The sequence below is a fragment of the Camelus dromedarius genome, chromosome 5 (assembly GCF_036321535.1).
Source record: "Camelus dromedarius isolate mCamDro1 chromosome 5, mCamDro1.pat, whole genome shotgun sequence".
In the NCBI taxonomy this organism is placed as follows: Eukaryota; Metazoa; Chordata; class Mammalia; order Artiodactyla; family Camelidae; genus Camelus; species Camelus dromedarius.
Genome location: NC_087440.1, coordinates 3906744 through 3927766, shown reverse-complemented (window position 1 = coordinate 3927766; position 21023 = coordinate 3906744). Strand labels below are relative to the sequence as shown.

Sequence of the window (21023 nt, the reverse complement as noted above, 5' to 3'; positions counted from 1 at the left end):
AAAAGAAGTCATCAGATCAGGACTTACTCATCTCTCCAGCACCAATCACATGGACTCATCCAATCCTTTTATTCTTCTATTAAATAAGGTTGTCCCTCCTAGCTACAATGAGTTACTATGCAATTCACTATTATCTTCTCTTTCTCTCAAGATTTATCTGCCATCATCCTTTAAACATGTTTAAGATTCTCATTAAAACAAATAACTTATATCTCACATTTCCCTCCAGCTCACCCTTCTCTCTTTCCAAAGTCACACTTTTATACTTAACTCCAGCCTCACCTCCGCCTGGTCACAATCTGGCTTCTCCTCCCGACATTCACCAGAACAGCTCATGCTAAAGTCACCTTTATGTTTCTAATCAAAAAGGTATTTTTTTTTAGACTTCAACATACCTGACGTCTCAACATCTGTTCAATACTGCTTACAATCTGCTTCTTTCTTGGCACGTTTCCCTTGGCTTCTCATAGCCACCCTCCATTCTGCCCCACCTCTCTGGTCCTATTTCCCCATGTCCTCTGCAGGCTCACTCTCTTCTACCCAGCGTCAAATGTTACAGTTCCTCAAGAACACGTCTTCAACCCTCTTTTCTCCCTACTCAATAGGTTTCCCTTAAACAATGTCATCCTGCTTTTATGGCTCCGAAAACCACCAATGTGCAGATGACTCACATTTTTTCCCTCTAGCCCAAACTTATCCTCTGAGCCTATCTGCCCCACTGCCTATTCGGAATGTCTCAAAGGCATCCCACACTTAAAAGCTCCAAAACTGAACTCATGATTGTCTCCCTGTAGTCCCATACTTCTTCCTTCAAAGCAAAACAAAACAAGACACACCTAAACTCTGTACTTTTCCAGTGTTTCCTCTATCAGTAATATTATCATTTACCTTGATACTCAAGCCAGAAACCAAGGAGGCATCCTTGACATCTCCTTTGTCTCAGCCCCTGCTTCTATCACTCAATCCTACAGAGTTACCTACTTGTCTTCATCCCCAACGGCATCACTCAGGGCTAATATGTTCTCTCACTAACACTTCAGCAACAGCTTGCTTGTAAGAGGTAACCTCTCTGTGTGATTCTGGCCTGTGTTCAAATTGTTCAACACTCTGAAGAGTGGCCCTTTCTGAACAGAAATAGGGTCCTAAAAACTTCCTGCTTAAAGAGAGAATATTCTTAACATTAACAATGCCTCCAAGGCCCTGCACAGTTTGGCCCCTTTCCACCTCCAGCCTCATCCTGCATCCTGCTCTCCAACATTCTCTGCGCTCTAACCACAGTTGCTCCCTTTCAGCTTCTTAAAAAGAACTAGACTCACCCCTGCCAGTGGGCTATTCTGAAGATTGTTTCCTCTCAACCATTCACCTAACTGATTGATTCCCTTCTACCCTTCTCTCAGCTCTTAGCTCAGCCATTACTTCCTCAGGGAAGCCCTGCCTGCCCTTTCTCTAGTTCAAAGTGCCCTTTAATGTAATCTAAAATCACCACACACCTCTCTCCTTGATAGTACTTATAATAAAGTTCACAGTTTTGTGTGTGACTAGGTTCCTGGCTCCTGGATCCTAGGCTCCAAAAGAGTCAGGACTTCTTTTTCTTCTTATGGTACTGCCAGTTTTTAGTATAGTACATGAAATATAGTAAGTATTCTATAAATTTCAAACAAATTAGTGAACAGGCATGAGTTCATATCACAGAACTGTAATAATCAAAAACAGTCTGAAATTATGCCAGAAAAAGAATGCTAGGCTAAGAAACAATACAGAAAAGTTCAGAATAAATAAAAACCAAATACATAATAATGGTGGCTTCTGAGTTATCAGCATTTATTTAGTTAATGGTTTCAGAACTGGCTATTAAAAAAATTAAGTAAATTTTTATTTCACACCCCACATAAATTCGTAACTGATTAAATATTTAAAGGAAACCTCAAAAGTTCAGAGGAAGATATAAACAAGTATTTATGTAAGATTGGGAAGCACAGACAGACTAAGCATGATGGGGGCTGAGGGAAAGACTATAAAGAGCTAGAACCGGTCAGTATTTGGCTCCACAGTAAATTAAGTCTTCTACACATTAAATAACTACATAAATAAAAACAAAAGGCAACAATCTAGAAACAAACATTTGCAACATGTGAAAGAGGGTTAAATCACTATATAAAGAACTCATAAATCAATAAAAATAAGAAAAATAGCAACAGAGAAATAGATATTGCTATAATTTAAAAATGTAAATAATCACAAACAAAATATGTTCAATCTCAGTAAAAATAAAAGGAGCACTAATTGAAGCAATGTGGTACCATTATTTACCTATTAAAATTGGTATTGGATTTTAAAGAAAATAAAACTCTGTTGACAGGCTATCGGTCAATAGGCATGTGAATAAACACTGAAAGTCAGAGAATAAATTTGTACGTCTTTTGGTAAGGCAATCTGCCAATGTACACAAAATTTCTTTAAATTCTGCATGCTCTTTGACGCAGCAATTCCTTTTGGGAATTTAAGGAAATTATCATGTTTATGTATGCAAAGTTATAACCACTAGGATGGTCTTCAAAATGTTCTCTGAAACAGTAAGGAATCAACCAACCAAATAAATGCTCAACAATAGGGAATAGGCTAAATTATGGCACACTCATATTGGAGTATCATGTAGCCACTTAAAATCATGCAGTTGCACATGAAGTAACGTAGGAAGACGTTTATGGTAAATTGCTGAGTGAAAGTTATCAGGTTTAAAACACTGGATACTGCGAGATCCCATTCCCATTTTTTAAATGGGAACACTCTGAAAATTTATTGTGAGACAAAAATAAATCCTTCTGCAACTCGTCTGATAATATCATTTACATTTATATAAGCTCAGGTATCCATGGAATTTAATCCTTCCTTCTACTACGAAAATCTGGTAGAAACAAAAATTTACTTACTCTTCCAATTTCTGCAGTCCAAGAAACAACAATGGTGTTTGGCACAGTTGTGGACAACCTGACAAGGGAGGTGATGTTAATTGGTCGGCTAGGTCGCTTTGGTTCCACACCGTTTTTCGTAGGTGGAAGATAACCCTAAGGATGAAACAGAATTCATTTGACATTATTCCCATAAACCTCAACTTTCATTCCTTAAAAATACTTTACAAACGACATATTAGAAAATCTGAGTATTTTAGTTTAAAAGTAGAGAAGCAATCATTTCTAAGAGTTTCTTGTATATTTCTCTAAACAACCCTACAGTCTCATTGTAGTAAGCCTGAAAAAATACTGGTAATAGAACTTAAAAATCTCTAAAATTTAAGAATTAGACTAAATTCTTAAAGAGCTCGGATAAGTCTATAAGGAATATTTTAAAGGTGAACAATAAGAACCCCCATTCCTCTGTTAAAGGTCCAGCATTCTTCAAATCTCTATGCTCCCACAAGCTTCCAGATCCAAATGAATACATCTGAGGTTTTGTTGAAATCATCTCTACTTCCCAAAATTCGGCACAACACTAAATCTACCACACCCAATGCCAAGTCCTAGACTCTGTCTCCACAGCTAATGTCACAGCTGTTAATTGTACATAGTTGGTACAAGTGTTTCACTCAGTCACATGAATATATATCCAAAATAAAGATGTTTTCTTAGGGGAAAAAAACCCCTATGATTAACAACAGCTGTGATGACTTATTTGATAGCTATGTTGGCAATGCATTTAAAAAATAGTTTTTAGGACTTACTGGAAGGCTGCAAGGTTTTGTATTCACTTTCACACAAAGGTTGGGTGGGAAGTGATCTTCTTGTGGACAACTGGTTTCTGATAAACAAAACCTAAACAATAAAGGACAAGTTTAATTTCCTTTATTAAAGGATGACCTCATTAATATTTTTGCTCCATACTTAATCTAAAAGATGGTCAAACTTAACAATCAAAAACTAGTAAAACTAGACATTTCACATGATGAATAAATGTATTTAAACAGGTTCAAAATAAATAATTCCATCAAAGTACAGTTTCAGTGCTCACAAGTACCAACCTGTAGTTGTCTTCATAATATTTCCAATCATTTGTTTAAGCATGTTTGGGCGGGGGAAGGAAGGGAAGGCACTCTGTGGTTGAATAAATTTAAGAAATTCTGAATCAAAAAATTAAGTTCCCTTAACATAGAACTTCTCAGAGCTAGGCTAACAAGCACTGTAACTTTTTAAAAGGGAAATATACAGTATTTCTCAAACTTATGTGCCAGTAAAACAAAACACTGTTTTAGTTCTCAGCAGAACATACTGAAAATGCTAGCAGTGCACCCCCAGGATCAAGTTCTGTCCACTAAGCCCAGGTACTCCATTATTCCCTGAGAACTGAAGATGTTGAATAACATTATTTGTATTATATCCACAAGTATTTAGAATACTAGTTTAGAAAACATTCATTTCTAAATTAAATGTATAATCTTTTGAGAAAACCAAGGGCAGCTACGTAAGTTATAAATTCTCTATTCATTCTTACATAGATCAAGAAATAAATTATTAATTTGCTCTTTAAGACAACTATTCTTAATTACTTAATTATTCCCAATATAGAGCTGAGGCTCATTCCATATTTACAGAATGTTCATAGCACCTTTGAGTTATATGTAAGATGAAGGCTGCCTCTGAATTCTGTGAAATACCCTAATGCACAAACATCTTCTTTCAACATCTTTTATTGTGTGGGAGGATCCACAAAATGGGACAATTTTCTCTGTCAAATCACATGGATACACATTTATGTTCATCTTTAAGGGGAGACAATCTATAGCTTCCATCAGATTCTCAAAGGGATTAGAGATCCATGAAAGGGTAGAGAATTACTAATCTACAAACATTTTCTCAAAGCATACTCAGCAAACAGGTGTCACAGCTCTCAGGATCATCTGTGACCCCAGCAGAACCGCCCACTACAGGCCAGCTCTTTACACGGCAACAGTAAGAGCACGTCATGAAGACTTAAATCAATTATTCCAGTGCGGTGATAAATTCGAAACATGGACCTGGCTGCCTGAAGCTACTGAAAAAGAATACTTTATATGACAAGCTGACGCCTATTCAACAAAGTAAAAAGTGAAACTCTAAATCGCCCTAACAAACCAAAGGGAAAAAAAGAAAAAAAGGCAAACAATAGTAAAAAGTTTCTGTATAGGAGTTCATGGCAGTGAGGAGTGGAAACAAATAAATGAAAACAGATTAGGAATCTAACAGAGAAAATGCTGACCCTAATTCTGACCAAATTCTTTTCATGTTTTAGAAAAAGAACTGTAAGTAGGTGATAGAAAAATGCCATATGATATTGCTTATATGTGGAATCTAAAAAAAAGGACACAAATGAACTTACCTACAAAACAGAAACAGACTCACAGACATAGAGAACAAACTTATGGTAAAGGGGGTGGGAAGGGATAAACTGGGAATTTAAAAACTGCATCTCTTGAGGATTGATGGAAATGTTAGATATCTTGATTGTGGTGGTGGTGTCATTGGTGTGTACATCTATCAAAATTCATCAAATTATACATTTGAAATATGTGTAGTTTACTGTATAGGAACCATATCACAATAAAGGTGTTAAAAAATAAAATAAAATGCAAGTTCTGATTTGAAGAATACAATCTCTTTTGTATCACTCTCAAAAAAAAAAAAAAAGGATAGTAGACAGGTATATGCTCCCCACTTAATACAATGGGATTGCTGTGAAGGGTGAGGAGGGCGGGGATGAAAACTTTTTTATTAAAACACAAAGAACCGCCTAACAATTACCAAATATAATACAAAATGGCTCTTTTTTTCAACTTCTGGAGATAAATTTGAATAAAAATGGCTAAGCCATTTTTAACCATCAAAATTCCCTTAGAATCTCTGAATTGGTCTATCCTAGGGGGAAAAAAACCTTCCTTTGGAATATGAACCATACCTCTTGCTGATTTAAAGAATGCACATATGTTAATACTAAGGATAGTAACTAGATCTTTTGTTCTAGAGCTACAGTTTTCAAGCTTTATTTTAGTCTTAAAACTTTCCTCAAATAAAAACCCAGAAGTCAAACATGCAAAACAGATCAAAGCAAGCACTACTTTGATTCAGTGTGTATATATGGTGGGGTTAAGGGGGTTGGAGGGGTAGAAGGTGAAATGGTAGCCGGAGGGTAGATCCCAAAGGGTGGCTCCCAGCAACAATTTGAAAATCACTGTTTTAAAGGACAATATCACATATCATATGAACAAAATGTGAACTGTTGAGGCAGGAAGTAAAAAATATTACAGCAATATATAATTAATTATGAAGGCATCATATTTTAACCCTTTATTCAGTCATGATCATGGTCTGCCCCTGACAGAAGACAAAGTAGCTTTTACATAGAAATACCTTTGTTGGTGCCTTCCAAAAAGCAAGACCTCAACCTCTCCTCCGCTTTCTCAGTCTTCACTATTTTTAAGCCTAGATCAGAGATTTCCACGTCGCTCCAGGAAGCATGGTGCTTTAGGCTCTTTTCAGATCTCCTAGTGTATCTACAACCTGTACGTAAAACTTAGGACTTGATTGTTGAGACTGGGCTACCTGACTTATCCTTCCCACTTTACAGAGAAAACAGGCTGAGGCAGACAGTGGTCCTGTATTTCCCCTTCTACTACTGCAACTACAACAGCGCAGGGCACTTAGGCCGACACAAGTCTAGTCATTGACTAAAAAATCCAGCATAAGGTGGTTTATACAAGCCAGAGAGAGAGAGAGAGACATATTAATGTAAAAGATTTCATAAGGTATTCTTAGAAGAAATGGGCTAAGAAAAGAAACTGAATATGGGGCAGTACCATGTTGGAAAATTTTCTTTTTGTCTTTGCAAAACTATAAAGAGATGTCTCACATGGAATCTAAATTAAGAGTGCATTTAAATTAATGATTTAAAATAACAGGACAAAGCAAATTAGACTATTTTGGTTGTTAGCCCATGAGACACTGTAGACTTAACCTAAGTACCAGTTCCTTATCTACAGCAGTTTGCCACTCATGTAGATAAGGTCATTGCTTTCATAAAACTTGGTGCTTTTAAAGGGCTGACCTCTATGATATTTAAACATATCATTAGCTGGAGCTTATAAACCAACCAAAGGCAACCAAAATAGAGAAATGTGGTTAAATACATGGTACATGACTTGCTATATTAAAACTGAAATTGGATAATAATTAGGACATTTCATAATAGGAAAAGGTTTTCCCTCCCCCAAACATCTAAACCCAGTACTTTCAATACTTGTTGAAAACTGGGTATATTTTTAATATCCTTAAGAAATATTAACTTTAAAACTTGGATATATACTGTAGTCATCACTGTACCTTAACTGGACCTGCACTGTGAAGTCACATTTGGTCCCAGAAATATCCCTAGAAAAGACAGAGGAAGAACTATAATTATTTTAAAGACATGCACATGAAAGCTGATTCAAAGACACTTCTACTCCAGAAAGCATTGCAAATTAATCAGAGATACTAATTGTTCTCAGGGTAACTAACACTGTAATATATTTTCAATACTAATATTTGCATGACATTAACACTCACCCAATACACTGTTCTAAAAAGTCACTTATTACAGACAGTACTGGGTTCAAAAGTCAAACTGCAAGTTCTATTTGAAGACAACTTACATGGAACTACTGATCTGCTGCACTTGCTGTGGCGTCAATGCAAACGCAAAGCAGGTTTCTCGAAAGCGCTGACTGTTGTCTGATGCTAAAGAAGAAAAGGATTATACTTTTAATTATCTTCAAATGTATATGTCCATGAATAACTGAAAAATTGTGCTGAACACTGGAATTTGACACAACATTGTAAAATGATTATAAATCAATAAAAAATGTTAAAAAAAGTAAAAAAAAAAAATTCATCAACAGAGAATACAATGCAAATAAAACAATGCACCCACTCACATGACTTTAAATTAACTAGGATGGATACCAGAGTTTAGATAAGTCAATTAAGGCACTGAAAAATAAGAAATGTGCCAAATATATAATCATATAAACATTTTCATCTAAAATGCACACTTGTTTAAAAACAGAATAATACAAACCCATTTAAAGATACATGGTTTCTCAGCTAAGTAACAAATATATACACCTTGAGATCTCCACAGGCGAGATGACATCTGGTCTTTAAGGCAAATTAAGAGTTTTACCATCTCCCATCTAACTACATCATGCAAGTTTTATACAATAAATATCATATATAATTTCTCCTATGCTTAGATGACTTGACTTCAAAATTTGCCTGTGGTCACGATCTCAAAAGAGGAAAAACAAGAAGGAGGGAGGGAAGGAAGTGGAGGTGGGGAGAGAGAAAAGAGCAGGAGAGCAGACAAGCAAGCCTAGGTCAGTGTGGACCAGGGACGCCTGCAGGCTGCTGCTGTGAGCAACAGTCCTACTGGCTTTTAATACATGTTATATGTATATTTAAAAAAATCAGTGGTCAATATCCCTCTTTTTCACTGATGTTTTCTCAGTGCTTGGCACAAAGTAGCACTGAATGTCTGTTAAATGAACAAAAGACTGAAAACTAAGAAATACCAAATTAGGCAGCCACTATGGAAAACAGTATGGCAATTCCTTAAAAAACTAAAAATAGAACTACCATATATGATCCAGCAATCCCATTCCTGGACATACATCTGGAGAAAACTCTAATTTGAAAAGATACATGCACCCCAATGTTCATAGCAGCACTATTTACAATAGCCAAGATATGGAAGCAACCTAAATGTCCATCAACAGATGACTGGATAAAGAAGTTATGGTATATACCTACAATGGAATACTACTCAGCCATAAAAAATGAAATAATGCCATTTGCAACAACATGGATGGACCTAGAGATTATCATACTAAGTGATGTAAGTCAGACAGAGAAAGATAAATATCATATGACACAAATGATCTTATTTATAAAACAGAAAGAGACTCACAGACATAGAAAAGAAACTATGGTTACCAAAGGTGAAAGGAGAGTGAAGGGATACAATAAGAGTCTGGGATTAGCAGATACAAACTATTATATACAAAATAGATAAACAACAAGGTCCTACTGTATAACACAGGTAACTATATCCAACAGCTTGTAATAACCTATATTGAAAAAATATGAAAAAGTATTTATATGTGTAACAATCACTATGCTATACCTCTGAAACTAACACAACATTGTAAATCAACTATGTTTCAATTAAAAAAAAAGCCAAATTAAATTATGTAAACTATATTTTTCCAGGGTAATTTTCTAGAACAAATGGATCACTAAAAGTTACTACCAAGGAACTCCCAGCATGTGAGCCACTTAAACCTGTGCAGAAAAAGTACCTGAACTTGGCCATCTCTTACTTTCAAGCAATACTTCCTCCAAGACTACCACCAAACTATAGTATGTCATGCTAAAAAATCTGTACAAATGCAAAAAGGCACTGTTGACCTACAATTTCATGTCAATACAGGAGTATCTTTTCAAGTCTAAATTTGCATTTCTGCATTTTGTGATCTGGGAAGACTTTTTTCTTAAAGACTCTATCTCCAAGAAATAGTTACTAACTAGAAAGTTACCTTAATTGTGAAATATCAACCTGCAAAGAGGCTGATAATCAACAATCAGAATGTAGAAAAGAAAAGTTTCCTCTGTTAGACAATGAAGGTAACTCCTTTGAGTCTTAGAGGATATATCTCTATGAAGATTTCAGTCCAGTAGGCTTAGCCCGATTTAGATTATTGGCTTCATTCTAGAAGAGTGCTAAAAAAATTTCTGAAGTACTAAAACCCATTATTCTCTAGGCAAAATTTCAGATTCATTTTAGAATATATGAGTACAGTAAGTTTTGGACACACATATGCAGATTTAAATAAAGAAGTTATGACTAAAATGACGAGACTGTTTCTTGAGCCACAAATAAAATCCAGGTTTATTACTTAATACTAATGCCTATTTACATCTCTTTTACAGACAGTTGACTGGAATGCTCATGGGGTTATTACTGTTTAACTGGAAAAGCGTCTTTCATACTATGTGATTTTCAGGTTTAATTTTGCTATGAATGCCAGTGAATTTATACTTTTGGTCTTAGATAACAGACTATTTAAAATTTTTTTTTAAAAGTGAATTAAACTATTATTATCCCTTTCAGAAAAATTACACCAAACAGATTCATGGAATCTTCATATTGAAAAAAGAGTCTTACAAATCATCCAAAATAACGACCTCCAGTGTTGGGGAAATGCATTCAGATGGGTACACACGACAATCCACAGGGATAAAGGAACAAATACCTATCTACTTATAAAACGGAAGTGTAAAAAGTTGAGCTTTTACATAAAATCTACTTTACAAAGACATCTAAAACTTTATGTCAATCTTAAAAACTTCCATTTTTGGTGTGTTTTATAACATACACAATATTAGTATAAGAGTTTAATGTATAACACATATATGGTATATACTAAATTTTTTTGCTGAGAGGTACAAATGATCGAAGTTTGCAGACCATTGTTCTAGACAGAGTTCAACTTTCCTTTCAGTTTTTTCATTTATAGTTTGTGCCCTTTTAGCCATGGAGGAAGAGGGGCCATTACCTTGTCAGACAGGAGATGACTGGCGATGAACAGTGTAACTGTAAGAAAGCTTGCAGCCCAACAGAGTAGCAAAGTTTAGTGGAAAGAGATGAGATCACAGAGACCTCGATTCCAAACTGGTCTTACCATTTACTTGCCATGTGACCTTAGGTACTTATCCATTCTCAGTCTGTTTTCTGTAATATTTAAACATAAACACACACACACACACACACACACACACACACACACACACACACCCTCACTGGGTTATTTGAAATATAAATGAAGTAAAGTATTTAAAACAAGCACCAATTTCCTTTAATGTCACCCTTCCTCATGTTCTTACACTGAATCAAAAAATATAATCCTGTAACTCCTACCCATAGATGTCATACAGCATATCCAATCACAGCCATTCTACAAATATTTACAGATATTTCAGACAGCATTAATGTGCCCCCTTCTCTCCATGAACTCTTCCCACTGTATTCCAGGCAAGATTTCAGAATGACTCCCCCATCCTGATCCTTCTCCTTTGGATATATCCCAGGCTATCACACTCTTAAAGTGACAGCCAGAACTGCACACACTGTCATAGCATGTATCATTTCTCCAAAATACTTGCTGCCTCTCTGTATTGGCCCATCCCTGTGGGAGGATTATGACCCAGTGCCACTGACAGTAGCCCTGATCAATGGAGTATGAGTGGAAGTGTACCACTTCTGAGCAGACCTTAAAGAACTATCCTTGGGCCTTAGCATCTTTCTCTCCAGTCTGCCTTGATTCTAGAGTGAATAAAACATACAGCAGAGCCACAGCCAACCTGCAGTTAATAAATAATATAAGTGAGAAATAAATCTTAGTTGTCTGATACTGAAATTTTTGATTGCCTGTAAGCTGACTGATGTATTATTCCATATGTGATATGATTAGCATAGTATTTTTTTTAATCAACAACTACTATTGTTAATCCACACAACAATCATGAAGAAAAAGTATCTGCTCTTTTTTTCAGATTTAGAAACTGAGGTTCAAAGTAGTTATGTAATTGTCAAGGCCTCACAGAAGGTACGTAAAACCAGATTTGGAACTCAGCTCTACACATTTCCAAAGCCCGTGCTCTTCTCGTCACATAGGTCTAATCAGCTCCCCTGATCCACATGGTTTATTTTTATTAATGCAGCCTAGCATTATACTGGATCTTAGAAAACAGGAAAAGAATTATCCACGATACCTTCATCATAACTGCTTATCATTTTTACATTTCTTTCCAATCAAATTATACATATAATTTGAAAGATTGCTTTTTAAAAATTGCCCTTAACATATTTTCAATCACTATCCCTATTAACATATTTAATTATTGCATTGTATACTATCTATGGGGTATATGAAAATTTTACCCCACTGCATATGGGCATCCAGTTGTTCCAGCACTATTCATTGAAAAGACTCTTCTTTTTCAACTAAATTGCCTTTTACACCTAAGTCAAAGATTAGTTTTTCATATATATGTCGGTAAAAATATATACAAAGGGCCAATAAGCACATGAAAAGATGCTTAATATCATTAGTCATTAAAAAAAATGCACATCAAAACCACATACCACACAAAACCAGGAACACTTCAAAATGTCTAGGATGGCTATAATTACAAACAAAACAAAACAGAAAACAAGAGTTGGTGAGGACATGGAGAAACTGGAACCCCTCATACACTGATGATGAGAATATTAAAATGGTGTAGATGCTGTGGAAAACAATTTGGCAATTCCCAAAAAAGTTAAACATGGAATTATCACTAAGACTCAGCAGTTCCACTCGTAGGTATATACTACTGCAAAGAATTGAAAGCAGGGACTCCAACAGATGCCTGAACTCCAATGTTCATAACATCTTTATTCACAATAGCCAGAAGATAGAAGAAATCCACATGCCTACCAACAGATGAATGGATAAACAAAATGTGGTCTGTTCATACAATGGAATATATTATTCAACCATAAAAAAGAATGAAGTTCTGATACAACATGGATGAACCTTGAAAACACTATGCTAAGTGCAATAAGACAGACACAAAAGGGCAAATACTGTATCATTCCACTTATACATCTAGAATAGGCAAATTCATACAGACACAAAATAGATTAGGGGTTCGTAGCGGCTGAGGGAAGGAGGAATGGGAAGTTAATGTTTGATGGGTACAAAGTCAGTGTTTGGGGTGATGTAAATTCAGAAATAGTGGTAATCATTGCACAACAGTGTGAATGTAATTAATACACTGAATTATACACTTAAAAATGTCATTCATAGTATATATATTTTATTACAATAAAAAGATTAATGAAATAGGTCTGAGACCTAAATGTAAAACTTGTAACTACAAAACACCTAGAACGCATAAAAGATAATCTTTGTGACTTTGGGTTAGGTAAAGATTCCTTTAAATACAACCCCAAAACATATTCTTTTTTTTAATCGATGAATTGGACTTCATCAACATTAAGAAGTTATGTTCTTTGAAAGACACTGTTAAAAATAAAATGAAACGAGAAGCCAGACTGGGAGAAAATATTTACAAATCACATATCCATTAAAAGATTTGTAGCCAGAATACACAAAGAACTCTAAGAAGTCACTAAAAAGAAAGTAAACAATATAACAAAATTTAAAATGGACAAAAGATCTGAATAGATATCTCACCAAAGAAGACAAATATATGGATGACAAAAAAGTATATTAAAAGATATTCAGTATCCTTACCCTGTGGAAAATGCAAATTAAAACCACAATAAGATACACACCTATTAGAATGTCTAAAATCTTTAAAATGACAATATCAAGCATTGACAAGGATGTAGAGCAACTGGAAAATTCATACACTGCAGGTGAGAATGTAAAATGACCCAACGCTTTAAAAAAATTTGGCAGTTGCTTACAAAGTTAAACTTGTATCTATCATTTGACTCTATTATTCCATTCCTAAGTAATTTATCCAAGAAGAATACAAGCATATAACAAAGATTTGAGCCCCAATTTTCAAAGCAGCTTTGTTCTGACAAGCCAAAACCCAGAAACAACCCAAATGCCTATCAATGAGCAAATGAATAAAGAATGTTATATCCATAAAATTAAACACCACTTAGCAATCAAAAGGAATCAACTACTGATACACACAAAATCTTACAATAGATCTTATAATCTTGAGTAAAAGAAGTCAGACCTCACCTCCTTCAAAAAAGTTAATAGAGAGTATATGCTCCATGATTCCATTATATAAAATTTAAGGAAATGCAAACTGATCTATAGTGACAGAAAACACATCTAATCCAGGGGCTGGGTGGGAATGGAAGGGGCAGCAGGTAGGGATTATTAAAGGGACGAGGAAACATTGGGGAGTTATGGATATGTTCACCATTTTTACTGTGGTGGTGATTTCACATAGTCAAAATGTATTAAACTGAACATTTCAAATATGTGCAGTTTATAGTATGTCAAGGACATATATATGAAGTTGTTTAAAAAAAATAGTAATTAAAGCAAAATGACACACATACACAGGTGGGCGGGGGAGGCAGAAGGAAAGGGAGGATTAACAACAGAACCTTGGGGAACTTGTACCACATTTCAGGCTCAAGTCAAGGAAGAAACAGCCAGATATTCAGAAAGAAAAACATGAGGAAATGATGTCCTCGACACCAAGGGAAAGGAGAATTTCAAAGTGACAGTGTTAAATGCTCAGAGGTCAGTTAGGATAAGAATTGAGAAGTGAATTTCATAACTAGCAAGTCACGGGTGATCTTGGCTGGACCTGTTTCAGTGGAATGTGGAGCAAAAGCCAGACTGCAACAGATTCAGGTATGAATGGTTACTGATTTAAACACTTAAATATGAGAACTCTGTTTTCATATCTGCTATAGGAAACTACGTATCTCAGATTTGTGAATTAATTACCATTCTGTTTTGAAACATCATAACCAATCTTGAAGATCTCCGAAGTTCTATAATGTACAGTAATTAGAAGTTTTGCTAAGATAGGAGTTGAATATTATCTATTTTGGGGGTGTAGAATGAGTATCCTTTGGGTAATAACTCAGCCTCTCAATGTGGCCGAAATTGCTGTATACTTGTCAGTAGCTCTCGTTGAGGGTAAAAACATTTACCCTCGTTTAGAGTCATTAGATTTTCATTTTTTCTATGCTCCACTTTAGAGAAAGGATGAAATGTTCTAGTGGAGTTCATAATCAAGGATACCTACAAAGGCCGTGGAGGGTATCTCTTGTGAATATTAAGGGCTTGTTGTACAAGATTTTCAATGACCTGACCCCATAAGTATTAATCACTAATGTTTCATCTGTAAGAAAGAAAAGCATCGCCCACAATAATCAGGATAGAATTATAATTTAAAGTATACAAAATGTGCAGAGAGAAAGTTAAGGTTTTAGAAATTTCATTTTTTTTAACATATTGTTCCATAGAGATGAATTGGACTAAAAAGAGAAAGGAATCACGTTGCAATTTACATAAACTCAAAACACTGGAAGGTAAAACCCAGATACATAAAATAAACAAGGTTATTGAGATTCTGATGATAGAAACACTGAGCTAATCTAAGTGGTTGTACTTTCAACTGCTCTAAAAATATTCGCTATTCCACCTCACCAGCAGAAAGGAAAGCTAAAAATAGTCATCTTTCTGTTATAGAATATTTCTTGCTGGTCTTGGGGAAAGTGAAACTCAAGTACCTATCTACAAATGTCAGCCTTAACATCTTTAATGAACATTCTGGTTTATTCAAACAAACAAAAACCTGGGCAACTAGGTAGTTTTTAAAAACCTAGCTGGAATTACAGAACTTCATCATTAGGCTACTAGCCACCATTAAGACAGAAAGTTGTAGAAAATTTATTTCCTCCAATAAAAGACATATACCAAATCATCAACAAATTCACAATGCTTTAACTATCTATCTTTAATATGGGAAGTTTTTAAAGCAAGTAATATATAATGACGTGAGACCATAGTCATAAAATATTAAGGGAAAAATGCAAGCTATAAACCTGAAATGTACAGCATAAGTAAAATTATTTATAGAATATATGCACTGAAAGATCAAGAGGCAGCAAAAACTGATTTCTCTGTAACTTAAAAAAATTTCCATATTGAGTATGTATTGCTTTTATAATAACTTGTTTTAAGTATCTTATGTAGAAAACAATGTAAAATCACACACACAATAAATATACAGCTATGATGTTCTATTGCTAGATTTTAACAATTCTCATGGTGGCAAATGCTTCACAATAAAACCTGGGTAAAGTTCTTTGGGGTACAATGTGAATTTTTCCACTCATACAGAATAAAAATTACCAGTACTAAGAAGTGGGAAACAACGCTGTAACATGTAATCAACACCATTTGACTCCAGCTCTGTAAAATCCTTTGATTTTATTGCATCACATTCCAATTGCAGGTTCCTAATAAATTCATTTTCAATAAGCTTGCTACACTTTTCATCATTTTTCTCCTCTGGATTTAACTCTACTTGTCCTATTTATTTTGCCTTTATAATTTCTCAGATAGTTTACTGAGTTAGCTGGTCTCCTGACAGATTTAAATTGAATGAATCTATATACACTCTCGGGTAACTTTAAAGCTAAAAGTATGGTAAATATTTTATCTGGCCTATCCTTTCACAGCTGGCATGCTATCAGGCTATTTTAAGTCAGAGGGGTTAAGAAACAGGACTGGGTCAAATCAAGCCAGCCAGCTATGAACCCAGTCTGATGATCGATGTTTAAATGCAAAAATAGAAAAAGGAAGCAGACTGTAATTGGGAAATTCATTTTCTTTCTTTTGAAAAAAAAATTCATTTTCTTCTTTTTCTCTTGTTGGCAATACAACCAACCCAAGATAGAAAAAAAGACTAAAATTTTGCTACTTGATGATAGAAGCTAAAAAACATTTTGGTGTACATTCTTCCTCCTATACATACACACTGTGTACATAATGTACACATTGTTTCCCACAAAAATCTCACTAAATACTTTTCTTTTCTCACTTAAAAATGTATAATAAAGGGAACTATATTTAGTATCTTGTAGTAACCTATAATGATAAAGAACACGAAAAAGAATATATACGTCTAATTGAATCAATACACTGTACACCAGAAACTAACACAGCACTGTAAATCAACTACACTTCAGTTTTTTATAATGTATAATAAGAAAACTCTCCACGTCAAAAAACCTATCTCTGTCATCATTTTAAGTGGCTACAAGGTATTCTATTACATAGATATGCCATAATTTAACCGATCTCCCATTGTTGGGCATTTAGGTTGTTTTCAACTTTTTCCTACTAGAAACTATGCCTTGATGAATCTTATCCTCTCTCCCTGGTGTGTGTGTTCATTTATATGATCTTTATTTCCTTAGGACAAACTCTTAGAAAAGGAATGAGTGGGTCAAAAGATATACATATTTTTAAAGCTTTTGTACAAGTTGCCAGATTGCTTCCAGCAATGTTCACTTGCATAAGTAAGTGGTACACGAGAGTAATAAAAGTTCCTGGCCAACATTGGGCACTAGATTAAAAACATCTTATTGTCTAAAATTTGCATTGCTTTGGCTACTCTGTAAGCTGACTACTCTTCATAGTCTTACTGTCTTTGGTTTTTAAATCACTATTTGTATCAGTCATCTTGTAATTTTTTCTTTTGATGCTTCAAAACTGAGAAATGACCACTGCTTTTAGTGACATAATGGTCATTCACTGATGACCTAGATGATAGCAGTTTATTTGGCATGGATTAAGTGAAAACCATTTGGAAAGGGTTCATGAGAGAAAGAGAGGAAAGAAATGAGAGACAATGAATTGAAACATTCCTGGTAAGGATTTTTGTGAAATAAAAGAAAATGGGGGTATAGCTGGAAGGAAATTAGGAGAAAAGTTGGCATGGATTAAGTGAAAACCATTTGGAAAGGGTTCATGAGAGAAAGAGAGGAAAGAAATGAGAGACAATGAATTGAAACATTCATTTGGAAAGGGTTCATGAGAGAAAGAGAGGAAAGAAATGAGAGACAATGAATTGAAACATTCCTGGTAAGGATTTTTGTGAAATAAAAAAAATGGGGGTATAGCTGGAAGGAAATTAGGAGAAAAGTAGTTTGTTTTTTCAAGATGGGAAAGTTAGCATAAAATTGTATATTATGGAATGACCTGGTAAATAGGCAAAAAACTGATGACAGAGAAGAGAGAAAGAAGAATTACTAGAAAAAATCAACCAAACCAAAAGCTGGTTTTTTAAAAAAGTAAATAAAATCGACAAACCTCTGGCCCAACTCACAAAGAAGAAAAAAGAGAGAGCACAAATTAGCAAAATAAGAAAGGAAAATGGAGAAATTACAACAAACAAAATAGAAATACAGAATATCATACGAGAATATTATGAAAAACTATATGGAACCAAACTGGATAACCTAGAGGAGATGGACAAGTTTCTGGAAACATACTGTCCACCAAAACTGAATCAAGAAGAATCTGAACACTTGAACAATCCGATCACTAGAAAGGAAATAGAAATAGCAATTAAAAACCTCCCTACAAATAAAAGTCCAGGACTGGACGGCTTCACCGGGGAATTCTACCAAACATACAAAGAAGAACTCATACCAGTCCTTCTCAAACTCTTCCAGACGATTGAAAAGGAGGGAATACTCCCAAACTCATTCTATGAAGCCACCATCACCCTGATACCAAAACCAGGCAAAGACACTACAAAAAAAGAGAATTATAGGCCAATATCACTGATGAACATAGATGCCAAAATCCTCACCAAAATTTTAGCAAATAAAATCCAACAACACATAAAAAAGATTATACATCATGACCAAGTGGGGTTCATCCCAGGGACACAAGGCTGGTTCAACATACGCAAATCAATCAATGTAATACATCACATCAACAAGAGAAAGGACAAAAACCACATGATCATCTCAATCGATGCAGAAAAAGCATTTGATAAAATTCAACACCCATTTATGATAAAAACTCTTGCCAAAGTGGGTATAGAGGGAACATATCTCAACATAATAAAAGCTATATATGACAAACCTACAGCCAGCATGGTACTCAACGGTGAAAAACTCAAAAGCTTCCCACTAAAATCTGGGACAAGACAAGGATGCCCACTATCACCACTCCTATTCAACATAGTCCTGGAAGTCCTAGCCACAGCACTCAGGCAAGAGAAAGAAATAAAAGGGATCCAAGTTGGAAAAGAAGAGGTAAAAGTGTCATTATATGCTGATGACATGTTACTATATATAGAAAACCCTAAAAGGTCCACACAAAAGCTACTAGAGCTGATTGAAGAATTCAGCATGGTAGCAGGTTACAAAATTAACGTTCAAAAATCAGTTGCATTTCTTTACACTAACGATAAATCAACAGAAGAAGAAAGTAAAGAAACAATCCCCTTTAAAATAGCACCCAAAGTAATAAAATATCTGGGAATAAATCTAACCAAGGAGGTGAAAGAATTATACACAGAAAACTATAAACCATTGATGAAGGAAATTAAAGAAGACTTTAAAAAATGGAAAGATATTCCATGCTCTTGGATTGGAAGAATCAATATTGTTAAAATGGTCACACTGCCCAAGGCAATCTACAGATTTAATGCAATCCCTATCCAATTACCCAGGACATATTTCACAGAACTAGAAAAAATCATAATAAAATTCATATGGAACCATCAAAGACCTAGAATTGCCAAAGCATTACTGAAGAGAAAGAAAGAGGCTGGAGGAATAACTCTCCCAGACTTCAGACAATACTATAGAGCTACAGTCATCAAGACAGCATGGTACTGGTACCAAAACAGACATATAGACCAATGGAACAGAATAGAGAGCCCAGAAATGAACCCACAAACTTTTGGTCAACTCATCTTTGACAAAGGAGGCAAGAATATACATTGGAATAAAGACAGTCTCTTCAGCAAATGGTGTTGGGAAAACTGGACAGCAGCATGTAAAACAATGAAGCTAGAACACTCCCTTACACCATATACAAAAATCAACTCAAAATGTATTAAAGACTTAAACATAAGACAAGATACAATAAACCTCCTAGAGGAAAACATAGGCAAAACATTATCTGACATACATTTCAAAAATTTTCTCCTAGAAGAAATAAAAGCAAGAATAAACAAATGGGACCTAATGAAACTTACAAGCTTCTGCACAGCAAAGGAAACCAGAAATAAAACAAGAAGAAAACCTCCGGAATGGGAGAAAATTTTTGCAAGTGAAACCGACAAAGGCTTGATCTCCAGAATATATAAGCAGCTCATACGACTCAATAAGAAAAAAATAAACCCAATCCAAAAATGGGCAGAAGACCTAAACAAGCAATTCTCCAAGGAAGACATACAAATGATCAAAAGGCACATGAAAAAATGCTCAATATCACTAATTATCAGAGAAATGCAAATCAAAACTACAATGAGGTATCACCTCACACCAGTCAGAATGGCCGTCATTCAAAAATCCACAAATGACAAATGCTGGAGAGGCTGTGGAGAAAGGGGAACCCTCCTACACTGCTGGTGGGAATGCAGTTTGGTGCAGCCACTATGGAAAACAGTGTGGAGATTCCTCAAAAGACTAGGAATAGACTTACCATATGACCCAGGAATCCCACTCCTGGGCTTGTATCCAGAAGGAAATCTACTTCAGGATGACACCTGCACCCCAATGTTCATAGCAGCACTATTTACAATAGCCAAAACATGGAAACAGCCTAAATGTCCATCAACAGGTGACTGGATAAAGAAGATGTGGTATATTTATACAATGGAATACTACTCAGCCATAAAAACTGACAACATAATGCCATTTGCAGCAACATGGATGCTCCTGGAGAATGTCATTCTAAGTGAAGTAAGCCAGAAAGAGAAAGAAAAATACCATATGAGATCGCTCATATGTGTAATCTAAAAAACAAAAACAAAAACAAACAAACAAAAACAAAGCGTAAATAAAGGACAGAAATAGACTCACAGACAGAGAATACAGACTTGTGGTTACCAGGGGGGTGGAGGGTGGGAAGGGATAGACTGGGATTTCAAAATTGTAGAATAGACTTCACTGTATAGCACAGGGAAATATACACAAAATGTTATGATAACTCACAGAGAAAAAAATGTGACAATGAGTGTCTATATGTCCATGAATAACTGAAAAATTGTGCTGAACACTGGAATTTGACACAACATTGTAAAATGATTATAAATCAATAAAAAATGTTAAAAAAAAAAAAAGAATTACTAAGCAATGTCTTTGAATAAGCAACCGGATGAGATCTAATGCACAAGTGTAAGAATTGACCTTGGCCCAGAGACCAAACAACTTAT

General features: G+C 35.1%; 1 protein-coding gene across 1 annotated transcript in view; it reads right to left on the bottom strand.

The window, feature by feature from the left end:
• The window catches only part of PIAS1 (protein inhibitor of activated STAT 1), a 115032-nt gene that overhangs the window by 34759 nt on the left and 59250 nt on the right, over positions 1 to 21023 (bottom strand). Inside the window, exons 3-6 of the mRNA XM_010985125.3 lie at positions 7658 to 7742; positions 7347 to 7394; positions 3719 to 3809; positions 2931 to 3065 (exon numbers count right to left, since the gene is read on the bottom strand). Of these exons, the coding sequence (XP_010983427.1) occupies positions 2931 to 3065; positions 3719 to 3809; positions 7347 to 7394; positions 7658 to 7742 (359 nt within the window). The remainder of the gene's footprint in view (positions 1 to 2930; positions 3066 to 3718; positions 3810 to 7346; positions 7395 to 7657; positions 7743 to 21023) is intronic.